This window comes from Rhamphochromis longiceps, linkage group LG8 (assembly GCF_057381845.1).
Source record: "Rhamphochromis longiceps isolate RC_006_pf linkage group LG8, R_longiceps_female_GT1.1, whole genome shotgun sequence".
Classification (NCBI taxonomy): domain Eukaryota; kingdom Metazoa; phylum Chordata; class Actinopteri; order Cichliformes; family Cichlidae; genus Rhamphochromis; species Rhamphochromis longiceps.
In genome coordinates, this window is record NC_140564.1 from 27,772,450 (window position 1) to 27,797,175 (window position 24,726).

General features: G+C 37.3%; 2 protein-coding genes across 2 annotated transcripts; one reads left to right on the forward strand and one right to left on the reverse strand.

Moving 5' to 3' along the window:
* Positions 1 to 3,938: 3,938 nt before the first annotated feature.
* Positions 3,939 to 9,404, reverse strand: LOC146663917 (uncharacterized). The gene is made up of 10 exons (XM_085416872.1): positions 9,208 to 9,404; positions 8,967 to 9,055; positions 8,492 to 8,610; positions 7,973 to 8,389; positions 7,664 to 7,889; positions 7,335 to 7,484; positions 6,427 to 6,644; positions 6,185 to 6,338; positions 5,996 to 6,105; positions 3,939 to 5,092 (listed from the first exon to the last, which is right to left on the reverse strand). The coding sequence occupies exons 1-10, from the start codon at positions 9,336 to 9,338 to the stop codon at positions 4,781 to 4,783; spliced, it is 1,926 nt and encodes a 641-aa protein (XP_085272998.1). The 5' UTR covers positions 9,339 to 9,404; the 3' UTR covers positions 3,939 to 4,780.
* Positions 9,405 to 9,589: 185 nt separating this feature from the next.
* Positions 9,590 to 22,800, forward strand: LOC146663918 (uncharacterized). Its single transcript, XM_085415175.1, has 5 exons — positions 9,590 to 9,970; positions 10,957 to 11,055; positions 11,190 to 12,616; positions 22,445 to 22,517; positions 22,660 to 22,800. The coding sequence occupies exons 1-5, from the start codon at positions 9,590 to 9,592 to the stop codon at positions 22,798 to 22,800; spliced, it is 2,121 nt and encodes a 706-aa protein (XP_085271301.1).
* Positions 22,801 to 24,726: the final 1,926 nt, after the last annotated feature.

A 24,726-nucleotide genomic window follows, 5' to 3' on the forward strand; every position in this document is an offset into this window, starting at 1 on the left:
GCACATTAAAATGCAAATTCTTGTCTCTGCACTCCTTGCCATTTTGTCACTTCCTTTCTCCTTGTGTGGCATGTTGAGTGGAAAGGAATTAGAGCGCTGGCCCTGGGGTTGAATATTCAAATGGCCACCTGATTTCCCAACAGAGCACCACCAGCCAGGTTTCCATTTACATAGTTCCTTTTCCCCATTTACTGCCCCTCAAAGCTGACTCAACCACAACTATCCACTGGGCCATTTATAGAACGTTCAACTCTGACTGTGTGGCGAATACTCAAACAGTGAACTACCAACCATATTGCGCTTCTCAAAAAAGACCTAGTCACAAAACTTCAGACCCCTAAAAGGGCATAGAGAAATCATTATTAGAACAATGCTGTGGAAAATGGCTACCCATTACCACTACAGGTTCTTAATGCTTGTTTGTAGAGGTCAATGGTTTCATGTAGCACTGGAGGGGTTACTGGGGTTTGACTGGCCAATTAGATATAATTAGTATATGATGCTAAATATGAGCACAATAGCATAATAAGTAATCAAGCTTATAATGAACTGGAGTTGGCTGTTACCCTTGTACTACGAGGAGAAAGATGCCCATCAGCTGAGCATTGAGAAGTGTTTTCTCCTTGAAAGTACAGAATAAAATACTTACCAAATTCAGCCTGATAGTTGTTCCATAATCTTGCTGAAAGACAAACAGGGGAAAATACAGTTAGCAGTGACAGAAAGGGTGTACAGTATGTTGCAATTTTTAAAACTGTTACAAATCTTCATATTCTGTGTGTTGCCATAAATGTAAGTTAAAGCATATATTTTTGCTTGATGTCTCTTTTTGTGAATTGCACGTCGTGCTTGGCCAGAAACTCAATACTGTGCACGAATGCCTCCTGTATAGGCACAGACAGAGCCCAGGAGCAGCTGGAGCTCTACTAGCATACTGCTGTCACTACAGTTCCTGTGGAGGCAGTGTCAGGTATTATTACAACTCTGTTACACTGATCATGTTGTTTTGCATAGTATGCCAAAAGTGTAATTATTTACAATTTTGAATTCTATTATTGAATCCAATTGTAGAAACAGATAGTTCAGCCATCCATCTGCTTTTCCAGTTCCTCTGGAGAAGCACCAAGGCATTCCCAAGCCAGCTGAAAGATATAATTTCTCCTCTTGACAGCACTTCACTCAGGAGGTATTAGAATCAGTTTCCTGAACCACCTTAACTGGTTCCTTTCATTGAGGAGTTGTGGCTCCACTCTGAGTTCCTTCCCAAATGACTGAAGGCCCAACCACGCCAGCTACAGAGGAAACCCATTGCCACTGCTTGCATCCATGATCAATGGCCACCTTTCCACCAGTCACCACCTTACTGTGGTAGAAGAATTTACCACAGTAAGGGTAAATTCCATAATTCCCATAATTCCATAATTATAAGGGGCTTTTGGCCCTAGTAGGGTGTCCTATTGGTCTTAAATGAGGGGTGAAATAATGAGTGAGTCACAAAACCCCCATGAAGATATGACTAAGAGACCAGTTTACCCTGCCTGACTCAGGGTTACTGCCACCCAACCCTGAAGGCAGGCCCAAGGAGGAAGCTTGAGAGAGACCTAGTCAGCCCGAATAGGCATCATGGGCTCACAACCTGCAGGAGGTGCTGTAGGGCAACGTGCATTGGGCATCAGTCAAGGCTGGATGACCTGCCATTGCACTCCCCAGCTGTTAAAACTAGCTCTTGGGACATGGAAAGTCAGGGGTATTATGGAATTTACCTGCAACATGCAACTGGTTTCTGACAGTAAAAGATGGTGTTGTATGAAGTAAAATCCAGAGGCTGCTAGTCGAACAGGAGGCAGCATGCACAAATATGAAGTGTACAAAAATAATGTCTCCACAGTAACCCTGTCTTCATTATACCTGTCTCTGTCAATGACTGCCCTCTTCTCCTGCGTTCCTGAGCTGAATGGCTAATTACCTGGATGAGGTGCATGGGGAGCAGTCGACCACAGCAGCCACCTGTCGGCTGGAGTCCCTCCAAATGTATGCTCTGCCCAGGTTGAGTCTGTGTTTTCCACTCTGTCGCCTTGCACCACACCTCAGCGTGGCAGCATCAACCTGGGGAACAACTGTTGTCTTTACTAATTTACCCAAAATAGCTGCCTGCCTCGGGCTCTTTCATGCTGCCAGTGCTGGTGAAGAGCATCTGTTTTGAACTGCAGGGGCAAGCATAATCACACTGCGTTGTGGCTCTGGGCGTTAGCCTGTCTCTCAGCTAATAATAATAATGCACGTCTGGATGTTACTGACATGTAAAACTTGATGAAAACACTCCTTATTCAACACACACACACAAAAATAAAATCTAAGAGAGATCTAAGATGCACAAAATATGTTTTGCTGTAGCTGTTAGCCTTTTAACAGTTAAAGTTAGAGGTTATTTTTGGTAATCCATAAACAGTGATATGATCATGTGGTTATGGTATTGATGGACCTGAGGTCAAAATATATGAAAAATAAAGCGGTAAATTAAACTTCATATGGAACACCACTGCTCTAAAGGTGAAAGGAAAAAAAAACCTTTAAAGTTTGTTTGCCTGCAACAGTTACTTTTGCTTGTGTGCAAGTGCAGAGGAAACTATGCAAAGGTTGGGAAGAGCATCTGAGACACTGAAGAGATAGTAAATAAAAACTTCTGGAATAACTGTGTCGGTTGATGTGTGACTTGCTGGCAAGCCAGAGAAAATCAATATCATTCCTCTGCTTTTGTGTGGTCTTCTCTCGTCTATTGCTGTATGTTTCAAAGTAATTAGTATCCACAGAGATTTTTTTTCTTCAGTTTTCAACAGCTTTTGTAATCCCTGCACTTCTAAAGAAAGACGGAGTGGTCTGAAGATATTCCTACTGCCATCTTTACAGGTTCAGCTCTAAAGCTTGCTACGGGCTTCGTGGCAGATGTTTCTCAGAATATTTGGTCAAGTGTCACAAGCTGCAGGACATTTCATCTTTGACTTAAATAACATAATGGATACAAAAATGAAGTTTGACTGAAAAGAAAAATAATTTTTGAGGATATTGCACTGAAAATGTATTTTGGTCAGCCAAGAGAAAAGTGGTTTTTAAATCTGTCTCTCCGAGGTCTCTGTGGTTTTAGCAAAGCATAGCTTTATTGTTTTGTAATAAAACCTAATTGTATAATGTGTAGTAGCTCTCAGATGAAACATAAAAGCACTGAAACAAAATTACCCCGCCATTATGTCCAAAAGCATGCACGGATCATTTCAGTCTGGATGGGATGAAAGAAAATATCAGCACTTCAGAGAGATACTTTAGAGAGCCCTTGTGTGTGTTTAAGTGTAAACATGTGCACACGTCCAATATGACTCTGATGGCCTAAGCCTCGGAGACCCTTGCCTAACTGGTTAATGCTCACGCACAGATCTACAGATACAGCCCAGTACGTGTCCAGTGGAAAGGCCATTGCAAAGTGACAGTGGCAGGATTTTGGAAGCAGGCTGATGGCATGTGGATGTGTTGCTTAATGTGACATCTGTCGCACCACAGCATGTTCCAGCCGGAGTAGAGGGCTGAAGGCCACTAGAGCTTTCTGTAAAATATATTGCAGAGGTCACTGCAGCACGACCTGGCTCTCCATAATGGACACACAAATAACATCCTGTGAGAGTGAAGTATACAAGAGACGTGCTGCATTTGACAGATGCTAATGAAGACTGAAAACGAGTCAGACAGCATGAATGTTTTGAGGTGTGTTGTGGCTTGGAAAAACATAGGTGGCATGCAAAACAAGCAGGCCTGGCATGGAGGGATAGTCACTGCTGTAATAAATGACGTTAATTGATGGGTTCATTCTATTTGTATATTACTTAATGCGTCAATGTGTTGTACACTGCAAAAATGGCTAGTCTATATTTAGGAAAAAAATACTACATTTGATACAAAAAGCACTGAAAACAAGTGAAATTATCTGTCCATGCAGCAAGTTTATTTTACTTAATAAGAAATCTTGAAATAAGATTTTTTAATCCAGAAATAAAAGAACACATTTGAGAATTGAAGAGGGTTAAAATAAGCTTTAAAAAGCTCAATTTAAGATAAAATTACTTTATATCAAGTCCCAAAAGTAAGTTAAATATGCTAAATTACAGTCTTTTTTTATGTTTTGAATTCTTACTTGCAGCAAATGAATGCACTGCAACGAGAAAAATAGTTCTAATACTATGAAAAACTACTCAATATTAGTGAAGTATGATTAATTTGTTTCTTGATTCAGGTTGGCTTATCTTAAAATAGAGCTGAATCAATATTAAATCCAGGCAAAAAAACCTTAAAACAGACCTTTTTCCTAGAATACTCCTTGGCTTCTACTGAAATCACAACCAGGACAGGAGTGATATATGTCAACATTTATTTCTCTCATGAGAACAAAATTCTTTTTTTAAACAATATAGGGCTGCTGCACAATCCCTAAAAGTCTAAATCAACCCTTTAAAAGGCCTAAACAGAGAAAAGAAATTAAATTTTTGGCCTTAAACTTTTGTGACAGTCACATAGTCTCACAATGTTGTAAATAATGGCATTACTGACTTAAAACTTTACATGCCTCAGGTAAAGTGTCACTAAGAAAAAAAAACAACAACTTTCATTTGTAAAGCATTATAAGTACAGCCGTTTCTCAGGACATTGCTAGGCAAATTAGGAACAAAGTTGTACAAACGTACTACAAAACTAAACAAACTGCAAATGACCTGATAAAATCCTGCTTGGTATTCACCTATTTTTCAAAGAACGACTTCCACTCAGCTATTGCTTTCTTATATGCACTAGTGGCATCTTGATCATGGATGGCATCAGTTATTACCTCAGTTTGTATGACAGAGAGGACCGTTGCAACACATTTTGGGTATGTTAAGTGCAAGGTGTAGTAATATGCCATCAACACCAACATTCCTTCCCAGAAATCCTCCAAGGAGAGAGTGGTCACTGGTATGTTTCCTACAGCAACAATGCTGGTTGTTCCATCAAAAAGCAGCACTGGGGAGGAGAGAGGCCGCTTCTCCAGGTATAGCATTGCATCTTCACCCGGCTAGAAAAGCACAAAAAAAGGACAAATTCTTCAAGATTTTCAATGAAAGGGTTGCTGTGCATCCAAACAGCTTAAGACACAAAAAGCAATATCAAGAGTTTAGAATGCTCCAACTGATTTACTGTTGGAATAGAAGAAATAAATGTAAAATATCTGACTTACATAAATATGAAATTTTGGAAATGTACACAGCAAAATCTCCAGTGTTAAATTAACACTGGAGAGTGTCTATATGGGTCCACTCCTCTGAGTGTTAAATACAACACTGTTGAGTGTTAAATTAACACTTTGACAGTGTTATATGTTTAAAAGTAACCTAGTCAGTTTTGAAGATTAACAATGACTAACACTGAGCAGTGCTGATTTTCTAACACTGGAATATTTCTAACATTTTGATTTATTTTCCAGTGTTAGAAAATCAGCACTGCTCAGTGTTAGTCATTGTTAATCTTCAAAACTGACTAGGTTACTTTTAAACATATAACACTGTCAAAGGTGTTAATTTAACACTGGAGATTTTGCTGTGTATTAATTCTGAGCATGAATTTTCTCTAGTTTGCAGCATTTTTATCATGTCTATTTGTGCTTTTTTTCTCATTTGTTTTTTAAAACTATTTCTTTTAACTTTGTTACATATTCTAGTTTTTGAAGGCCTTTTAAAATATATCATTTTACTGCTTCTACTTGTATCCTAACTGCAATGTGCTTTTGCTCTGTGCTGCCTCTCTGGAGTAGGTTTTGAATAACAATTAAGAAATCCTGAATAAGGAGTAATTTAATCCCTGCTGAATTGAACTTCAACCCACTCTTAGTAAGCAGGAAAAGCAAAATAATAATATTAATAATAACAATACAAGTAAATGGAGTACAAGTTACAGTGGCTGGTATTGCAGCTGTTCGCACCTTGAGGATATGAAGGAGAGCCTCACTGGCACTTCCCAGCCGCTTTGGTGGTGTAGTTTTTGAAGGAAAAAGAGATGGAAGTGCATTGAAGAGAGTGACAGTAAAATCCACTGAACGGAGAAAAGTATCTCAACAAAGCAATCCGAACATATCTGATGTGTGGATTTAATGTATGAAAAGGCCACTTACCTCCACATACATCCAAGGGGAGAGGAGGTTTCAGGACCTTCTTCCAAATGCCATAGAACTGCACCTTCGAACAAAACTCTGCCCATCGACCCTTCATTTGATCTATGTATTTGCAGTTGGAGCCACCAATGATGCGACGCAGTTCATCCATCGCCTATGACAAAGTTGTGCTCAGTTAGTCAAGAACTAACTAAACCTATCCAGAGAAAGCAAGGAATTTAACTGAAGGTAGTTGAACTTACATTTCGTATGTCTTTGAAGCACGGGTATGCTTCAAATATTTTTCTAGGCCTGTCTTCTTCCCTTGTAACATCTGCGTCAATAAAAGCTCGTCTGGCCTCAAACTCCAGGTCCAAAATTTGAGCAACGTCACTTTGGTTGGGTTTTGCATTGGGTTTCCTGTACATGTTGCTCAAGGTTTTGTAATGTCTTGCCTGCATCTTCAGGCTGTCATGGTCTGCTAGGGAAAGCAAAGAGCAATTGTAAGACATGGTGTAACTAGACTAAATTCAGATTTTTCTAATCAGTCATTTCTAGTTGCATGGTTGTTTTTAAGTATAATATTTATGAGAATTAATGTTTAGGTTAAATATGTTTGAGTAATGAACTGACCCTATATGTCCTAATCATTTCCCTTTGTGTCCTTTTCTTATAATGATCATGGATTTATGTTAATTGTTAGTTTGAACAGAATCAAATATTAAAACGACAGTTTAAGATGCCCGTGAATAAAACTGTGGTGAAAATAAGGTAAAGGTTGTTTACTGTGTATATCGTTCACATCAGTGTGAACAGTGATTATGAGCTGATGGATAAAAATCTTTTAGGTAATTTGATCTATGACAGAAACACTGTGATAAGGCATGATAGATGTGACCAGCATGAGGATTTACATGTGTAAATAATCAGCACTGAGTAACACCCATTACAACACAAAGTGGTAAAATACTTACTATGGCTAACTGGCAAACTGGAATGAGGGATCTATCATATGTTGATTTTACACACCAACTCGAGTTAATGCCAAACCACTATGATTTATGGAATAAACACTTAGAACGGGGTTCATTGCTGCAACCATATTTTGGAAAGAGCTGTAAGAGGAACCACAGTCAGACTGAGAGGTAGATAAGGGTGATGGTGGACTTACCAACAACATCATCTGGAGGTGCAGTTGAAGGACCTATATCAGACCTGGGTGCAGAGCATGAGGCTGACTTGGATAATAGTGGTAAAGCCAGCGTAGTATTGTTTGACGTAGTTGGTACAGTGGAGGGTAGCGGCAATTGGGATTCTTTCTCTGAGGAAAAAACAGAAGATGAACAGAATGTAATAACAGGGAATAGCTAGAAAGTTAAGGAAAATACTCAACACTGTATAAATCTTGTGATGCACTCTGAACAGAAAACTGAGGGCAGGTGGTCTCTTTGAAGTTTTAGATGACCAAAAGTCATTAGTACAGCAGACCAAAGTACACACCTGCATTTGAGTTATCCTCGCTGAGGTCATCATTGCTCTCAAGAAGTGTGGTATAGTCACTTGAACCACTTGCTTCACCACTTAGGTCACCTTCAGTCCCATTGTCTGTGTCATCTGAGCTGAAAAGAGTCTTCCTGGGCCTGCCTCGTTGTGGCATGGAGCCCTGCCTCTTCCTTGGAGACTTCATATTTTGGAGTCGTTTGTACAGTTTGGTGTAGATGGTCAGCTGTGGTAAAATAATATATATTTGTACATCATTTTATTATCTCACTCAATTTTAGATATTGTAGTGGGTAAAGAATGACTTACATATGGCATGTGTGTGTCAGCATCACGTAACATGGGGTAATAGTCGACAATCTTCTGTGACATTGCTCTCATTTCGAGTTTGGAGGGGTATGTTACTTCTTTCCCCATGGGACTAACACGGAGGATTGCAACCATGCTGGTGACTGTGTTCCTTACAAGTCTGCAACAGAGCTCCTTCGACATCCTGCAGTCCTTTTCCTTTCCACTGTGGAGCAATGCAAAGTACTGACTGCGCACCATGTCCAACTCTGAATCTGTATACACCACATACTCTGGTGGGTCTGGCATTTTCATTTTTTTGTCAGCAGTGTAGGAAATGGGAGTGGAAGTTTGAGGCTGACATTGTGACACATCAAAGCCGAAGGGGTTACTCTCGCTTCGATGGAAAGTGTTGGCAACTTGGTCAGTACTCTTAAACTATAACAGTTGTGGGATATAAACAAAAATACACAATTAGGCAAATTAATGCTAGACAATATGGACAGTAATCATCTTCTTAGTGGTATAATGTGTATTTACCTTTTGGCTGATAAAATCCCAAATCTTCTTTCTACGGAAGAAATTTTCATGGCCCGGAAAAAGATCCTTTAGGTCATCCCGGGTAAAGCTTCTCAAAGTTTCCTCATCAATATTCGCAGCTGTAAAAGAGAAAAACAACTTCAAAAGTGATATTTATTTCTCTTTTCCTGGGCGTGGCTTATTACATGTCGAGGTCATTTTTTGTCAATAAATGTATTTTAGCAATAAGTAATATTAACAGGATAAAATGTCAAACTTAAAACAGTTTATCAAATATTTGGGAATGCAATAAAACTATTTTTGGGTGTCTTCAAGAATGATGTTCCAAGTCTATTTAGGCAAAGACAGCTCAAGGCTATAATGTGGATAAAGGTCAGAGTAGAGTGCAATCCTAGCTCCAAGTTTCAGAAATGATGCTAACAGATGCTAAGGCTGCTTAGCTAACGTACCAAAATAACTGAAAAATAAGACTTACCCTGCAACACAGACAGTATGGCATCGTCAAACTTGTCCATGCCGTGACAGCAGTTCTCTAGTTCGTTCCAAAGCCTCCACTCACAGTGCCTGGAAATATCCTACAGCTTAAATAAGATCATTTAGCTAAAGTTAACACATTAGCTAGATTGCTAACTAGCAGCAGCCCTCACAAAACACGACTTTATCTTAATAACACCGTTGTACCATAGTATTTTTCAAATCAACTTAATGTTACCAACCTTAAATTACTGTTCGCTTTGTTTAGATAAATAATTTTGATCTTCCTAACGGTCCTGATGGTTAACAAAGCAGGGGAAAAGAGTTTGTCCCGCGTGAAAGTAACGTCACGACAGGAACTGAGAATGCGCATGCAGAAAATTATTTATATTTAATTTTTTTTAAGTAAAAAAAAAAGAAAAGAAAAATATAAATTCAGTCTTAAACACTTATTGCCTAAAAATAAATATAACTGATGTAATTTAAACCTGAAAAATTGGATAATTAAGGATACATATATTTTAAAAATTGCCTACCTTTCCCATGGTCCCACACTCTCATCTGTGGCCTTCAGTGGAGAGCGGTAAAGTATGCTGTATGGCTACAGCGCGAAAACAGTTCACCATGGCGCTCTGGAGATGTATGATCTGTTTTATCTTTGTTTCTTTAACTCTGAAGGTGCTCCTTAGCCACATAAATGCAGCTCATGGTCGAAGGCAGGATTTTTGGGTTTACTGTGGAATAGATGGCTGTGAACAAGATTTCAGAGTTTTTAACTCATTCTTTCGCCACATTAAACGGACGCACCCTCTGTATTTGACGAATGGAAGCCCACCAAGAGGATGGAGGATCCCCCCAACATCCCACTCTTTAGGATCGGAAAATGTTGGTGTTTCAGTCTTTGCCAACTGTAGTACTGCAACAACAACCAGCACCGTGGAAATATCAACTGGTGGATCTTTGGCTGAAGTGCAGGAGCCTCAGGTTGTTGACAGCCCGATCACGGTAAGTGTTAAACTAAATAAAATGTAGTGTGGCTTCTGATGACAAATTTAGCTATGTCTAACTCCTCGTATTTGGTCCTATATTACTTTTAATCCTTTTCTCCATTGTTAGTCAAGAGAAATTTAACGAGATCTCGCGATATTATACCGCTAGATATTGTTCTTCAAACTGTTACAAGCGATTTCCACTATGGTTGGATTTTAAATCACAATTTCATCCTGCAGGATGAAATAAAAAATAAATAAACAGAATAGCAGTTCAGTGTAGATAGTACAGGCTATGCTGCAGCCGGAGAAGGCACACACTCTGCGGCTGGCATGTCTCCTGGTGAAGTTTGCATCAAAGACACTCTCAGCGCGCTTAAATCTTTCAATGTGGCAGCAATTTGGGTATCTCGTAGGAATTATAAGTGGTGAATACGGTTTCAGGTAAGACACAGAGTATTTGGAAGCACTGTAAAAAAAATCTGTTGGCCAGAAATACTGCCAAAACATGGATAAGAATGATTTTCTTGAAAATTAAATAAATTAATAAATGCATACAATAAAATATATCCATATACTAATACTAACATAAATTCTGAGTGCAAATCTAAATTACGTGATTTAAAAATACATAAATAATTTAATAAATACAACAAACATGTAAAGAAACTAATATCTAAGTGCAAACAAAAATTCATTATTTAAAAAGATAAAATCTCATTCTCATGAATCCAATCCCTAGCCTCATCAAAAAAATGGACAACCCCTTTTTTATTGTTTCTTTGTCTTTGATTTCTTTTCCATTTCTTTTTTCTTTATTCCAAAGAATGAATATTATATTATCTTATATTATATTGAATATTCACAACTGTAACACTAGTCACTGTCATGCACTTTGTTTTTTAATGGACCAATCATTAGGTGTAACTGATTATACCTGTTATGTAAGAATTTCTATAATTGGCCAGGAATTTGGAGTAACTTTGTTTTTCTGCTCTAAAGGAAGAAGCTGTTGCTACAACATCCTTTACCAGACATGATATTACCAGATCTGCTGCAGCTTTTGCTATCTGTGTTCAAGAACAGTGCCACTTATCACAGGTATGTTATAGTCTTAATGGATCAATACATTACATAAGGCAATCAATGTCTTACTTGTTCATAATGGAATTCAGAATTATTATTATTTTATATAAATGCAGAATAAGTTACTTTTATTTCAAATGTTTTCACAGAGAACGGTCAAACATATCATCTCAGGAGTGCAACAGTATCAGGCTGTTCTTTTGGATACGCTCAAGGAAAGAATGAAGACAGTGTTTGAAGATAATGCCGAGGGAACCACTCAGCTTCAAGATGAGGCTTTGGCTACATTTGATAAATTCATGGATCCTTTCTCCACCATTGCATATGGACAGAGTAGAGCCATAGGGGAAATGTTCTGTCCAGTCAACGCAGAGGAAGTAGTAGTATCCCAGAAGATATGTTGGGTAAAGCAAGGTCTTTCAAGGGTCATGTCTTTAAGGAACAAAAGTTTTTACTATGTACCATTAATTGAAAGTCTAAAGCAGTTAATGACTAATGAGAGAATCTTTACCATGTTGAACACTGCACCACAAAGAAGCAGAGAGGGATTCTTCTATGATTTTAGAGACGGGTCCCTCTTTACATCTCACCCCTTGTTTTCTCAGAGGCCAAATGCATTGCAATTAATACTGTACACAGATGAAATTGAAATATGTAACCCCTTAGGGTCCCATGCTTCTGCAAACAAATTGGTCATGTTTTATTATACTTTAGGAAATATTGATCCAAAATTTAGGTCAAAGTTAGCTGCAATACGACTTCTTGCTATTGCTAAAGCAAGTGACATTTCTCAGTGGGGTATTGATGTTGTACTGAAAAGAATACTTCAAGATCTATCACTGCTTTACAATGGTGTAAGGATTAAAATGTCAAATGGTGAAATTGAATTGTTTGGTGCTGTTATAGCCATTTGCGGAGACACGCTAGCCCAGCATGAGATTGCTGGCTTTAAAGAAGGGATTGGTTTTGCTTATAGCAAATGTAGACACTGTGAATGCAACTTTGATGATATGCAAAGTGTTTTTGAGGAGAAGAAGTTTGTTCACAGAACTCTGGAGAAACATATCAGGCAGTGTTTTGAAATAGATAAAGCAAGCACAGATTTATTGAAAGCGTCCCTCAAAACTACTTATGGAATTAATAGAAGAAGCAGACTAGTTGATGTTCCTGCATTTGACCTGATCAAACAAACTCCACAGGACATAATGCATGTTATTTTTGAAGGTGTTGCATCAATGGAAGTTAAATTTGTATTAAAACACCTAATTCTCTCAGGACAATTAGAATTAGACAAGTTTAATTCAGACATTCAAAATTTTCCTTACTCACCTCTTGAAATACGGGATAAACCATGTCCTATTAGCTTTGGCACTTTAGCGGCTAACGACAACAAATTGAAACAGTCTTGTGGACAGATGCTAATTCTTTTAAAAATATTACTTTTTCTTTTGTATGGTGTGGAGAGTGAGTATGTTGTATTTATTAGAAAGTTAATTATGATAATTCAAATAGTTCTTGCTCCCATTATTTCTTTACAAACTGTATTGCAACTGAGAAGTATGATTGAAGAACACCTGTATCAGTTCAAGCAACTTTTTCCCGAAGCCAATATAATACCTAAGCAACATTATATGTTGCATCTTCCCAGTCAAATCTTATCGCTTGGACCTTTAATAAGGAGTATGTGCATGCGCTTTGAGGCAAAGCACTCCTATTTTAAACAGTGGGCTTCTAAGTTAAATTTTAAAAATATTTGTAAATCCCTTGCAAACCACAATCAATTTCTTGAGTGTTGTCAAAATGAAATAGGCACTGAACATCCTATTTTTGCGAAAAAAAAGGAATCCGGGCCAGTATCAGCTAAAAATAATGAATATGTTAGGAAAAAAATTAAAGAATTTTTTGGAATAGATGTCATGCAGTCTGTTGTCTCAGTGAAATGGTATGTTCTAAATGGCAATAAATACATTGCTGGGAAGTCCATGATTATTGCAGACGTGGATGGCACTTTCCCTGTGTTTGGACTGATAAAGGATATCTTTTTGATTGACTCATCTTTTATTGCTTTTGAGTACCAACGCTATGAAACTTTGAATTTAAATGAAGACTTATTGGCATATGAAGTAACTGTGCCCATTGTTGCTCAAGCTACAGAATTAGCCCATGAGCTCATTGATTATACTTCATACTTTTCTATTAGTTTTAGGGACAGTGTGTTTGTGCCAATCAAATACAGTCTTTCTGATATTATTTCCCATAGAAATCACCCTTAAGATTAGGGTTGCACCAAGTATTGGCTTAGTGTAGTTTGTGATGATATCAGTTGACAGTCATTAAATGTTCCCTAAACCAATGTCAATGTTGTACCACATAATGCTGGCATGCTGGGACAAACAGCTGTCTTTGAAATGTGATTTGTATCATAAATTGTGGTTAATTTTTTTCCTTTATATGTACAACTTTGAAGTCAGACATGATTTTGAATAAATCATATTTTCAACAGGTGCCTTGTGTGAATTTCCTAAATCAAGCAAATTGAGTTTGTCACTCTATCTTGAAACAAGTGATATTTTGAGAGACATCTGGTGAGAGACCTAATGTAGGCTATTTTAAGAATTATTCTTCCCATTTCTGGATTTCTGTACTAATATAGACACAATTATATGGTTATTCTCAATTTAAGTTTATTATCTAAAATCCAGACTTAGAAACAAGTAAATCTTTTTTAAAACAAGGCAAATAATCTGGCCTGTCTAAAAATAGGATTTTAAATCATGGCAAGCACCAGATAATTTGCAGTGTACATGTTAACTTACTTGAACATCTTATTTGTATTGGTGATGTCACTGTGAATAGTTCTACCTGTACCTGTGATAGTTACCCCTTGTCCTCCAGGTGTGGATTTGCCTTCTCTCTTTCTTTCCCTGTGTGAATGTGGGTGTGACTAACTGCTTCTCTGGTGATGCCTAGTAGTTGTCTTGGAAGTCTCTTGCTGGTGATCCTGTAATCCATCCAAACTGCTCTCACATCCAGTCTTTGCCAGGTTGTGTGGTAGCATAGTTCAGGCCTCTTGTGCAATTACTTGCTCGTTTGAGTTCTGTCTGCCTTGTGTTCACCTGTCTCCTCCCTCCTCTTCAGAAACTTGTTGGAAAACCTGCTTTACATTAACCTGAATACCTGGCTAACCACTCTCTTTTCACAATGCAGGAACTCCAGCAACACTTGAGGGAAGATGAACAACTTTAATAATTGACCAACGCGTTTCGGCTTGTGGCCTTCATCAGGGTCATCCCTTCCTTCTTTACAACTGCAAAGAAAGAAGGTGATTCCCAATAGGAAAAAGGTCAGTCAGTCAAGGCTAATCAAAATATTTTTTCAATATTTATTTAGTCAAGTCAAGAAAACCTTTATTTGTCACATACAAGTTGCCCTGCAGTGAAATGGGACCCCCCCCAGCCTCACAGGATGTAACAACAGCACAAGCAAAACATATGAAGACAAAGTCGGAGACTGTTAGTAGTATGAACATTGGACCAATTTAGGGAGGAGACCCTTAAGGAAGCAAAAAAAAAAAAAAAAAGGAAAACTGAGGGGCTACAAAGCCCACTATAAGATAAATAATGATTTTTTCCCCCCTAATAGTCTGCAAATTGAGTCCAAGAATAAAAATGTGGCTTTGGCCTACTTTAAAGTACTGACATATGTCCAAAAGGTGGATTTAAAATAGAAAACTCCATCAGGAAGATTGTGACTAAGCTTCAAGAAGAGTTTTCCAGTGGTTTCAAAGTTCTTATACTTTTATCACGAACAACTAACATAGTTTCTCAATTGTTCGCAACAATAAAAAAATGACGGATGTAAGACTGTTCTCGTAATTGCTGAAAATATTTTAGTGTGTCACAGCATACGACTTAATGGCATAGGATAGCTCCACTTATTTGGTGATATCTTTATTTTTAGCTTCACAGTTACATAATGTCATTATATTGCCATACGAAAACTCTCACAAAATACAGTAACAAATGATGTTCTGAAGAAGCAATAACCTTGGCTGCAGTTATAACTATTCCCAATTGATGTGATTCTTTCAACAAGCTGGGACAGGAGTGTTTACAAGATTCTTTTATCCTTTTCCAAAATCTTTTTTAGAATATTTTTTTAAAAAGATTCCCCATTAAATTTTAGAACTTTTCATAAAGAATAAACTACACAAGATACAAAATGAGACACTTAAACATTTATTAGTCTACTTAGACCAGGGGTCAGCAACCTTTAACATCGAAAGAGCCATTTGGACCTGGTTTCCACGCAAAAGAAAACACTGGGAGCCGCAAATACTTTTTGACATCTAAAATGAAGATAACACTGTATATATTGTTTTTTACCTTTATACTTTGTGTGAACAACTAAGGTGTGTTGCTTATGAAATCCATGAAGTGCTACAGAGAAAGTTACATTTTATTTATGTAATTAACACATTTTGAACTCTTAAAGAAATATAACAAAAGGAAAGACACCCAGCTGAACTAAAATGATCCAGCAAACAAAAACTGTTGTGAGCCGCCACCCTTATATCGCCTTTGGGCTTTTGGAGCCTTGACCTGACTTTTAAAAAATAATTGGAAAAAAAGCACTATGCTGCTGAAAAATGAAAAATAGATATTTGCAAAATTCTGTCTAAATATGTATTTTACCAGGTTAATGTGTGTGGCGGGGCGTGGTCTGCAGTGCCGCTGTATGGGAGTCGGACACACCTGAGCGGCACCCACAATCATGCCTTGCCGCCTTAACGTCTGTGCTATCTATGCTGTTGTGTTGGTGTGTGTCCGGCTGTGAGCTGAAAAGCTACAGCCGGCTATGCGTACAGCAACCGTGTGTGAAAAGTGGTCAATAAAGAGATGCTGAAAAGCATGTTCATGCAAACATTGTCGGGTCTGCCGTGATATGTTTACAATGGGACTTCTGTTCCTGAACCGCTGCGCATATCCCATATGCGCACAGTGTCTGCAAATCGGGGCTGTACAAAGTCACTTTCATCTTTACGCAGGACTATAAGCTGTCATCTGTGAGGCGTGAGCGGTGTTTGTTTTTAACATAGTTCACAGTGGAGAATAGCCGCTGACATAATGTGGATCCGAAGATCCATAATTGGCCTACCTGGGGTTGAAAGTCTCGATAAATGCACGGCGTTTTGGCGGGTACACGGGCTTCCGCGAGTGTGACGCTTATTTTGAGCGATGAGAAAATAATATAATCTAATTTTATTTTTATATTTCAATATCACAATAATCTTCCAATTTAGAAGTACAAGTTTAAAAAAAAGAAGAACTAACATAAATAAAATACACTTCAGCTAAATACTTCTAATTTATTTTCCCAAACCACGGGGAGCCGCACTATAAGGACTAAAGAGCCGCAGGTTGCCGACCCCTGACTTAGACTAAAAAAACGAAAGAGGCTAAATCTCTAGAGTGAGTAAAATACTCTGTTCGTCTGTTTTCGAATAAAAGCACCCAATAATTCTGAGCACTACCGACCAGTGTTGGTCAAGTTACTTGAAAAAAGTAATCAGTAATTAATTACTGATTACTTTTTTCAAGTAACTTTTCCCAAAAAGTAATCCCGTTACTTTACTGATTACTTATTTTCAAAAGTAATTAATTACTTAGTTACTTTTTAAAAACACGATTTACAACCTGAATAGGTGATAAAGAGATATCATTTAAGAATCATCATGCAGTTTTATACCTGAAGTTACAGGTGTAAAATGTCATCTTTGGAGCTGACTAAAACTTTCTTTCTGTGACTGACAGACTCAGAAAAAGCAGCAATCTACCACCATCAATGACAGCCATCTATTTTTGAGAACAAAGAGTGAAAACAAGAAAGGAGGTAAGTTGTTTTTTTTTTTTTTTTTATCCTACACTTTAAAATGTCTACAGTGTATTGCTACAGCCCCGAATGCTCTTTGGGACGTCATTGCTGTCTTTTTTCCTCCTTAGGTATAAGTGAAAGCATTTTTTTTCTAGAGTTAAACTCGGAAGGACTGTTATGTTACCAGTTCTAATACTGGCCGTAAATTATGCTGACAAAGTAAGTGCTGTGAAGGCTGCAAGCCAAAAGACTTGAACTTCCTGCAAAATCTCAGAAAAACAGGTGAGAGCATATTGAATTCTACTTCCACATCCTTTGGGTGAGGAACAAAGTTTGATATAAATAAATTATCATTGAATCTCGATAAAACCAAATTTATGTTGTTTGGAAACCAAAAGAAAAACATCGAAGTAGAAATATGTGTTGACAATGTATATTTAGAAAGAGTAAATGAAATAAAATTTCTTGGGGTGATCATTGACCACAAGCTCTGTTGGAAGCCACACATTACTTATGTTCGGGGGAAATTGGCACGGGGCATTGCCGTCCTGGGAAAAGCAAAGCATATGTTGGATCAGAAAGCACTGCACATTTTATACTGTGCTTTACTACTGCCATATATGAGCTACTGTGTAGAGGTCTGGGGAAACACATACAAAAGTAACACACAAACAATAACTATAATACAGAAAAGGGCCATTAGATTAATAAATAATGTAGGGTACAGGGACCATACAAATGCACTCTTTGTCAAAATGCAAGCTATTAAATTCCAAGACTTGGTGAAGCTTAAAACAGCGCAAATAATGTATAAAGTCAGAAATAAATTGCTTCCCAAAGAAATCTGTAAATTGTTCATAGAAAGAGAAGGTGGGTATAACTTAAGAGGGAAATGGAATTTAAAAATACAAAGTGCTAGAACAACTTTAAGAACTATGTCAATCTCAATTTCAGGAGTTAAATTATGGAACAGTCTAACAGAAGAAATAAAAGACAGTCAAAACATAAAACAGTTTAAAGTAAAATATAAAAACCTAATTTTAAATAAGTATAAGAATGAAGAAAACGGGGTTAACCCAGGATGGTAATGTTGCTGGTAATGGTGTTGCGGTTCTTTTTTGGTTGTTTTTTTGTTTTTTTGTTTTGTTTTGGTTTGTTGTTTTTCCATAACTTGTGTATCTGCAAATATACACATTCTGTATTTTTCATATGAAAGAAACTATACTGTGGTGGGGCTTGCTAATTTCTTGTTTTTGATTTATGTATGTTATGTTTTGTTTTACTTCATATGTTTATATGTTTCATATGTTGTTTGTTTAATTTAAGACAAAAAAAAAAATTAAATGAATGAGAGGTAAAACTTGAGGGGGTAGGGACAAATAAGTAAATACTTCAGCCTACTCCTTTTCAAACAAATAATGGAATGATATTTTGTAATGATTGTGAAGGCACATGTTTGAAATGTTTGAAATAAAAATGAACTGAACTGAACTGAACTGAAGTTCAGTACTAAGTTGGTCTTGGCGGTAAAACTGCAATGAAAGCAGCCCAGCTAATCCTGCGCAGAGCCTGAGAGACACTAATGATACACCAAATGTATTTCTTCTGTTTTGTCCTACTGACCCTGACTCCCTCTTATCAGGCTTTAAGGAAGCTGAGGATTACATCAGCTTTCTTTGTTTGCTGGAAGGGAGAATGCAAGGCACAGAGACCTTGTTCTTGAGAAACAGACAAGGGCATCTACCAGTAGTATCTGCCAAGCAGAAAACCATCTGTGTTTCCTATAGAATATAGATTTTTCATCACATGTCCATTTTGTTGGTGTGTATATCCCACTGCAGTATATTACATTAAAGTCTATCACTCAAGAACAGTAATATAGACTTACTTTTTTTAGACTTTCAGCTCTGTTTCCTACTCAAGTATAATAATTAAAAATCGACATAATTGTATGGTTTAAATTGACTCTTGAAATAAAATAAAGACCCAACTGCAGATGAACAATTGCTTATATGGCAGTACACACAGTTACCTACATGAAATAGAGAAATCCTAAACTTTATTATTATTTAACCTCATTTAAACTCCTGCCTCGTTAAAGGATAACAGATTCATATCTGTCCTGCACCTACAGACCTTACTGCATTAACTGATTCTTTACAATTAACTCGTACTCAGTCTAAATCCATTAAAGAGACATAATGGGAAATATGCACATTCCCAAAAGTTAGAGCAGAAAATTGATGCTGCTGTACAAATCCCAATAATATTAACCCAGCTTAGCTTAGCATAAAGACATAAAAGTTCCAAATTGCAAAAGTATTTAAAAAAAAAAAAGAAAGAAAAAGAAAGAAAAATACAGCAAAGATCTCTGTTTCGAGGGTTTCCATTTAAATATATTAATGCTCATACTTCCCTGAAGCTGTGCATGCTTTCTGGATAAGTGGTATGGTCTAAGCATATTGATTTCAGCAGCATTTTACTATTAGTTGAATAATAATGTTCTAATAGTAAGAAATTAAGATGGAAACAATGAGGGAATTATATAAACAACAACAAGATATTACCACTTAATTACAAAGAAATTTCAACTAAAAATCACTGTGGTTATACATGAGCAATATTACATTGGCATTCATGTAGCCGAATGTGAGAGTACTGGGGTACTAATCTATGTATGTATCTGCCAGAAATAAAATATTAATATCTTAACATTTAGTATTTTTTATTTTAATTTGACAGTGCCAGTAAGCTCATACTAATACCATAATATTGGCTAATCCTTTAAAATAATAATTAATTCCACTGTATTTCTCAAGCAATCCTCTTTGTTTGAAGGTAACAATATACATAACATGTTTAAGACTGTCTTATTATCTGAAAAAAATAGTTTATGTGGAATAACCATGAACCATGGCTGTGACATTTAAAACTGTTTCTTTCTAAGTCAAAGTCCATGCTAATACTCTATTAAAGAAAACTTCATGTAATGTGATGACTACCCAGCAACACATGCAGTAATTTATGTGTAATCACTAGGAATTTCTCCTCTCTGTACTCATTATTTTATCCAAGCTGGCAGATTTCTACCTGTTTATGTGAACTGCAGGTATAAGAAAAGGAAAAAACACTCATGTATATTCTTGGCAGTTGTTATTGTTGTCAGTGACCTGTAACACTACTGCACTTTAACTAGAGGCCCAACTCTTTCTATTGCTTGGGGGTGTAATCAAGCCCAACGCAAGGTGAGTGGCTTCCATCCACATTCTCTCCAACGTGTATCACAGCCATGTTTGAAATGCATCAAAGCCTCCCATCCATCAGACTTTTAAGATGTCTCCATGGAGATGATTGACGACAGTAAAAGGCTGCTCTGGAGAGAGGCCCCGGGTGAACAGATGAGATCACAAATCTCATCTCTTTCTCTGTCTCATTCTCTTTCCCTGTCCTGGTCTCTCTCATCTCCCCCACTTTCTACAACGTACACAAACAGTAGTGCAACACACACACACACACAAACATTTTTATCACTTTTCCCCCTTTCATCTTCTTGGTGTCAGTAAAAGGGGAAGAGAAAAAAAAGTTCAGGGTAAAAAAAGACATGCCCAGAGTCTTATTGTTCAAGGTATCTGGGAATATATGAATTGTTCCCCTGTGGATGAATAAGGTGACCGGACATCTCTCAGTGGGTCTGAGAGATGTCTAATCATCAGAAGATCTTTTATAATATGATATAATCAGTATTCATTCAGTGAGAGATGGACCTTGTCAGTAAGTGCCAAGTGAGCAGGTATTTCTTGTCTGTGAAAACATATTCATGTAGGCTTTCAATTGCAAGGTGAGCTAGAAATAAAATAGATGCGTTTTGGGGGCTTTTTTGCAAGAATTTCAGAGATTTTGCATTTCGGAATCATTTTAGAATCTTGGCATCTCTCCATGACCATAAGCTGTGAAGAACCTTGACTCTACTATCATGTAACACTGCCGTGTCATTCTATTGGTGTAAGGACCCATCGATTTAGCATTTATGCAACAAATTGCATTTAGCTGACTGTGGGCCAAGTCAATCAAAGGCTGGGCCTGCTGTGCATTTTGGCAAAAGGTGGTGATTAAACTAACTTGGAAAAGCGAGGAGGATTTCTGTTTCCTCAACCTGACAAACACAATGTAGCCCTCTAGCAGTACACAGGACTGGTTTTCCACCATTCCTCTCTTGGGTGGGAGGAGACAGGTGGGTGCGTTTCACCCAGGTTTGGCACATTTAGCCCTATGAGATATGTAACAGAGAGACATCCATGGCTTAGAGCAGAATCAACAGATGGACTTGGTGTGCTCATAATGAATCACTATCCAACAGGAACAGCTTGAAATCCTGATCAGCCCCGACGTGGGTTGGCTCTCATTGTAGTAGATTTGATTCTCCTTCAGCGTAGTCCACTCTCCTCCACAAAGGGTCATCTGTGGACAACATTACAGTGCTATGCTCCCAAAAACAATGTATTTTTTTCTCTTTTTTATACCTATTCTGAATTTATTTTTAACAAATTGGCAAGGCTTACTCATGTGTATATCAGTAAGGTTTTCTATGTCTGTGTTTGCCTGTAACACAGTGGTGAGTATTTGACCTGCAGTATTGAGGGAATAAGTCTAACCAAAACATATTGGGCAGTATTATATTAAAAAATATTGTCCTGTAGGGTTTATACGCTGTTGTTCAGAATATAAACTGTCAATCTAATATTCAAGTAATACTCCAGTCTCTAAGTTGTACACCTATCTGAGAGGGTAAGTACAGACAGTTTTCTGAAGAAGTATCTTAGGCTGCATGAAATCCTCTTAGAAAGCCTTTTAAATCCCAAGTTTTATGTTCACGCCACTTTCAAAAATGATGAATTAGAGGAAAGAGTTAGGCAGTAATAATCAGAATCAGAATCAGAATCAGAATACTTTATTGATCCCTGGGGGAAATTATTTTTTGTTACAGTGCTCCATTTTAAACCAACATTAAGACAAGACAGACAATACGCTAACTAAGAATAGTACAATATATACATATATATACATACATACATACATACATAAGTCACTTATAAATAAATATTTGGAAAAGAAACATGTGTAGTTGTAGCAGCAAACAACCATTATCACTGACTACTAGCTAACGTGATTAGCAAGGAACATCTGAGTGCCATTGTACGATAGCACTGTGTTGCCTAGCTACTACTACTACCACTAATAATAATAATCCTGTTTGAGCAGTTAGTAAAGTAAACTGTACAAAAATGCAATTTAAAGCTTTAATAACTTTCATAATAATTTGGATAATAATAATAATAATTTGGTATTCAGCTATTTTATTTTCGTTTTCTGAATCGCCATGCATCGAGTTCCCTCTCTTCAACCAGCAGTCCTTCATTTAATTCTACAAATAATTTGGATTAATAAAGATATTAGTGGTTATGTAACATATAATCGGATAAAAACTTTGAGGAACATTTGACCTTTGCATCTACATGTTGTCTGTCACTAGATCAGATAACATTGGCAGAGCTGACATGCCTGTTTTAGTGATGTTGGAACAACAAGGCATCTCAAAGATTGCCGTTTGTCCCCATTCATCTCACACACTGCTCCCACTTTAACATATTGGCATTTCTGAGGTGCTTGGCGGTAATTGTCAGCCACATGGCGGCACCTCGTTTGTTTCACTGACATTTTGCCTTTGCTTGATTGTGTATTTAACAGGCAAAGGAAAGCAAAATTAATTGGAGAGCGGCCCTAATCTGTCGGCTTGAAATGTCACCCCTGTATTGTGATGCCTACGCTGACACAGTGGCACTCGGCACAGACGAGATGCGGCAAAAGAAGGATGCAAGAGTTTGTTGAGGAGTAAAAAGATGAAATGGCAACAGAACTACAGTAAAGAATGATAATAGAGGAGGGTAGAGGATCTGTAGACTATTTCTAGCAGTCAGTGGTGGTCAAAGACCTTTTCCTAAATTGGTTGCAAGTTGCCAAATATGAATGTTTTGGGTTCTCTGTAGTGTTTCTGTTCATAAAAGATATTAAGTACTCACTGACACTTCATACAAAGCAGAAAGAAAGATGATTTATTGTCAGTATTCAAGCTTCCATGTGAGGCATAACTGAAGAAGTATGAGCTGATCTTAGTGGGCTTCATCCAGGGTTCTGGAGTTCATAGTCAGGCTCAGTCAGCTGTGGTGTTTGAAATGACACTGCTACAAGGATGAGCTCTTTGGAGCGCTGACAGTGATAGTCTAGAAAACCACCCACTAATGTCACACACATAATGACAAAATATCTTTTTGTTTTTATATTTTCACAGTTACTTTCCTGGTGGCTTATCCATTATTACTCTATATAGTTCAGTCTAATTCAGCTTTCAACTGGAAAGGAAAAGCAGAGCTTCCCAATAAGGGCAGAATGCTATATATATATATATACACATACACACATAAATATCCATACACATATTTTATCATGCATAACAAAATATGTTCTGCCTTTTTATTGATTAGCATTGCTATAATGTACATGTGATGCATTTGGAATCTGCAGCTGACCTACAGGGCTGCAAGTAATAAATACAGCTCACATGGTCACTGAAATGATTGACAGGAGCAGATTGTGTTTGTCTTATTGGTCATGACACCTGATAATAAAGGTAAATTTTGCTTTCATCACATATTGTGTCCTTTTCTGGCTCATTTCATCTCCCTTAAATCACAATCAAACTTTAAAAAACTAATAAAAATGCATACTCATTTCTGTCACAGCAGATTGCACATTGCTCATTTGTCCAGTACTCAAAAAATAGAGTGATTTGCCAACCACCTGATCTACTAGATACAGTAAGTGCTTACCCAGCTGCTACCTCTTAGCCTGTTGCTGAACTCTTGCTGTCTTGATATGCAGCCAGATAATTTGCGTTCTCCACTTGTTTTTCCATTTCTTGTTTGCTCTTGTTCATGAAGATCTTCTGCCGGTTTTCAGGTGCACCATCTGCCTGTTGACTCCTTTGAGTTTACTGAATTTGACTGCCTTCACTTTTCTGACTGTAAGCTCGACTTTCATTTTTGTATTAAATTTGGTACATTTTTTGGATACAATACTTGTGTTATTTATTTTTTTTATTTTTGTTGGGGTTTTTTCAAGTATTTTGTGGTATGAGAATAATAGTAATTTGTGAAAAAAAAAGAATCAAACAAAATGATCATTCCTCAATGATTGTAGGTTAGCAGCAGAAATAGTGCTATTGTGGAGGTATGTAAAGACGACAGAAGAGGTCTCAGTGTCTCACTCCAACTTTATTAACTGACTCAGCAGAACTCCACATACAAAAAGCGCCAAAATCTCCACCCCAGCGCTTCCCTTCAACTTGGGTGTGAGAATGACTTTATTTTATGTTCTGAGAAAATTATTAATAAACTCCATTTACTGTACAATGTATTCTCAGTTTAAAAAAAGAAAACAATATCCATTACCAACCCTCCTCACTACCATGCATTTCAGTATAAGGCTCTAACATCTTTTACCCTCTGCTATTGCTGATATGTAGGGTAGCCACATATCCTCTTTAAAGTAGATCTATCATACTTTTAATGCACTTTTTTCAAATAGATACTTTTACAATGGTGGAGGCTCAAAGTTTGAAATAAAGAGGTATGAAAATGTAGATAAAGGGGTATAAAGGTAAACACTGTCTCATTGGATTTGGCTAAACAAACAAATAATGTTCCTTACAGTATTTTCTACTCTTGGATTTGTTGGAAAGACGGCATTTTCTTACTG

Coding starts and splice junctions, on each gene's coding strand:
- LOC146663918 (XM_085415175.1), top strand. CDS start 9,590: ATGGCGCTCTGGAGATGTATGATCTGTTTTATCTTTGTTTCTTTAACT. Junction 9,971..10,956: donor TTGTTGACAGCCCGATCACG/GTAAGTGTTAAA, acceptor TCTGCTCTAAAG/GAAGAAGCTGTTGCTACAAC. Junction 11,056..11,189: donor AACAGTGCCACTTATCACAG/GTATGTTATAGT, acceptor ATGTTTTCACAG/AGAACGGTCAAACATATCAT.
- LOC146663917 (XM_085416872.1), bottom strand. CDS start 9,338: ATGCGCATTCTCAGTTCCTGTCGTGACGTTACTTTCACGCGGGACAAA. Junction 8,390..8,491: donor GGGATTTTATCAGCCAAAAG/GTAAATACACAT, acceptor CAACTGTTATAG/TTTAAGAGTACTGACCAAGT. Junction 6,645..7,334: donor ACCTCCAGATGATGTTGTTG/GTAAGTCCACCA, acceptor TGCTTTCCCTAG/CAGACCATGACAGCCTGAAG.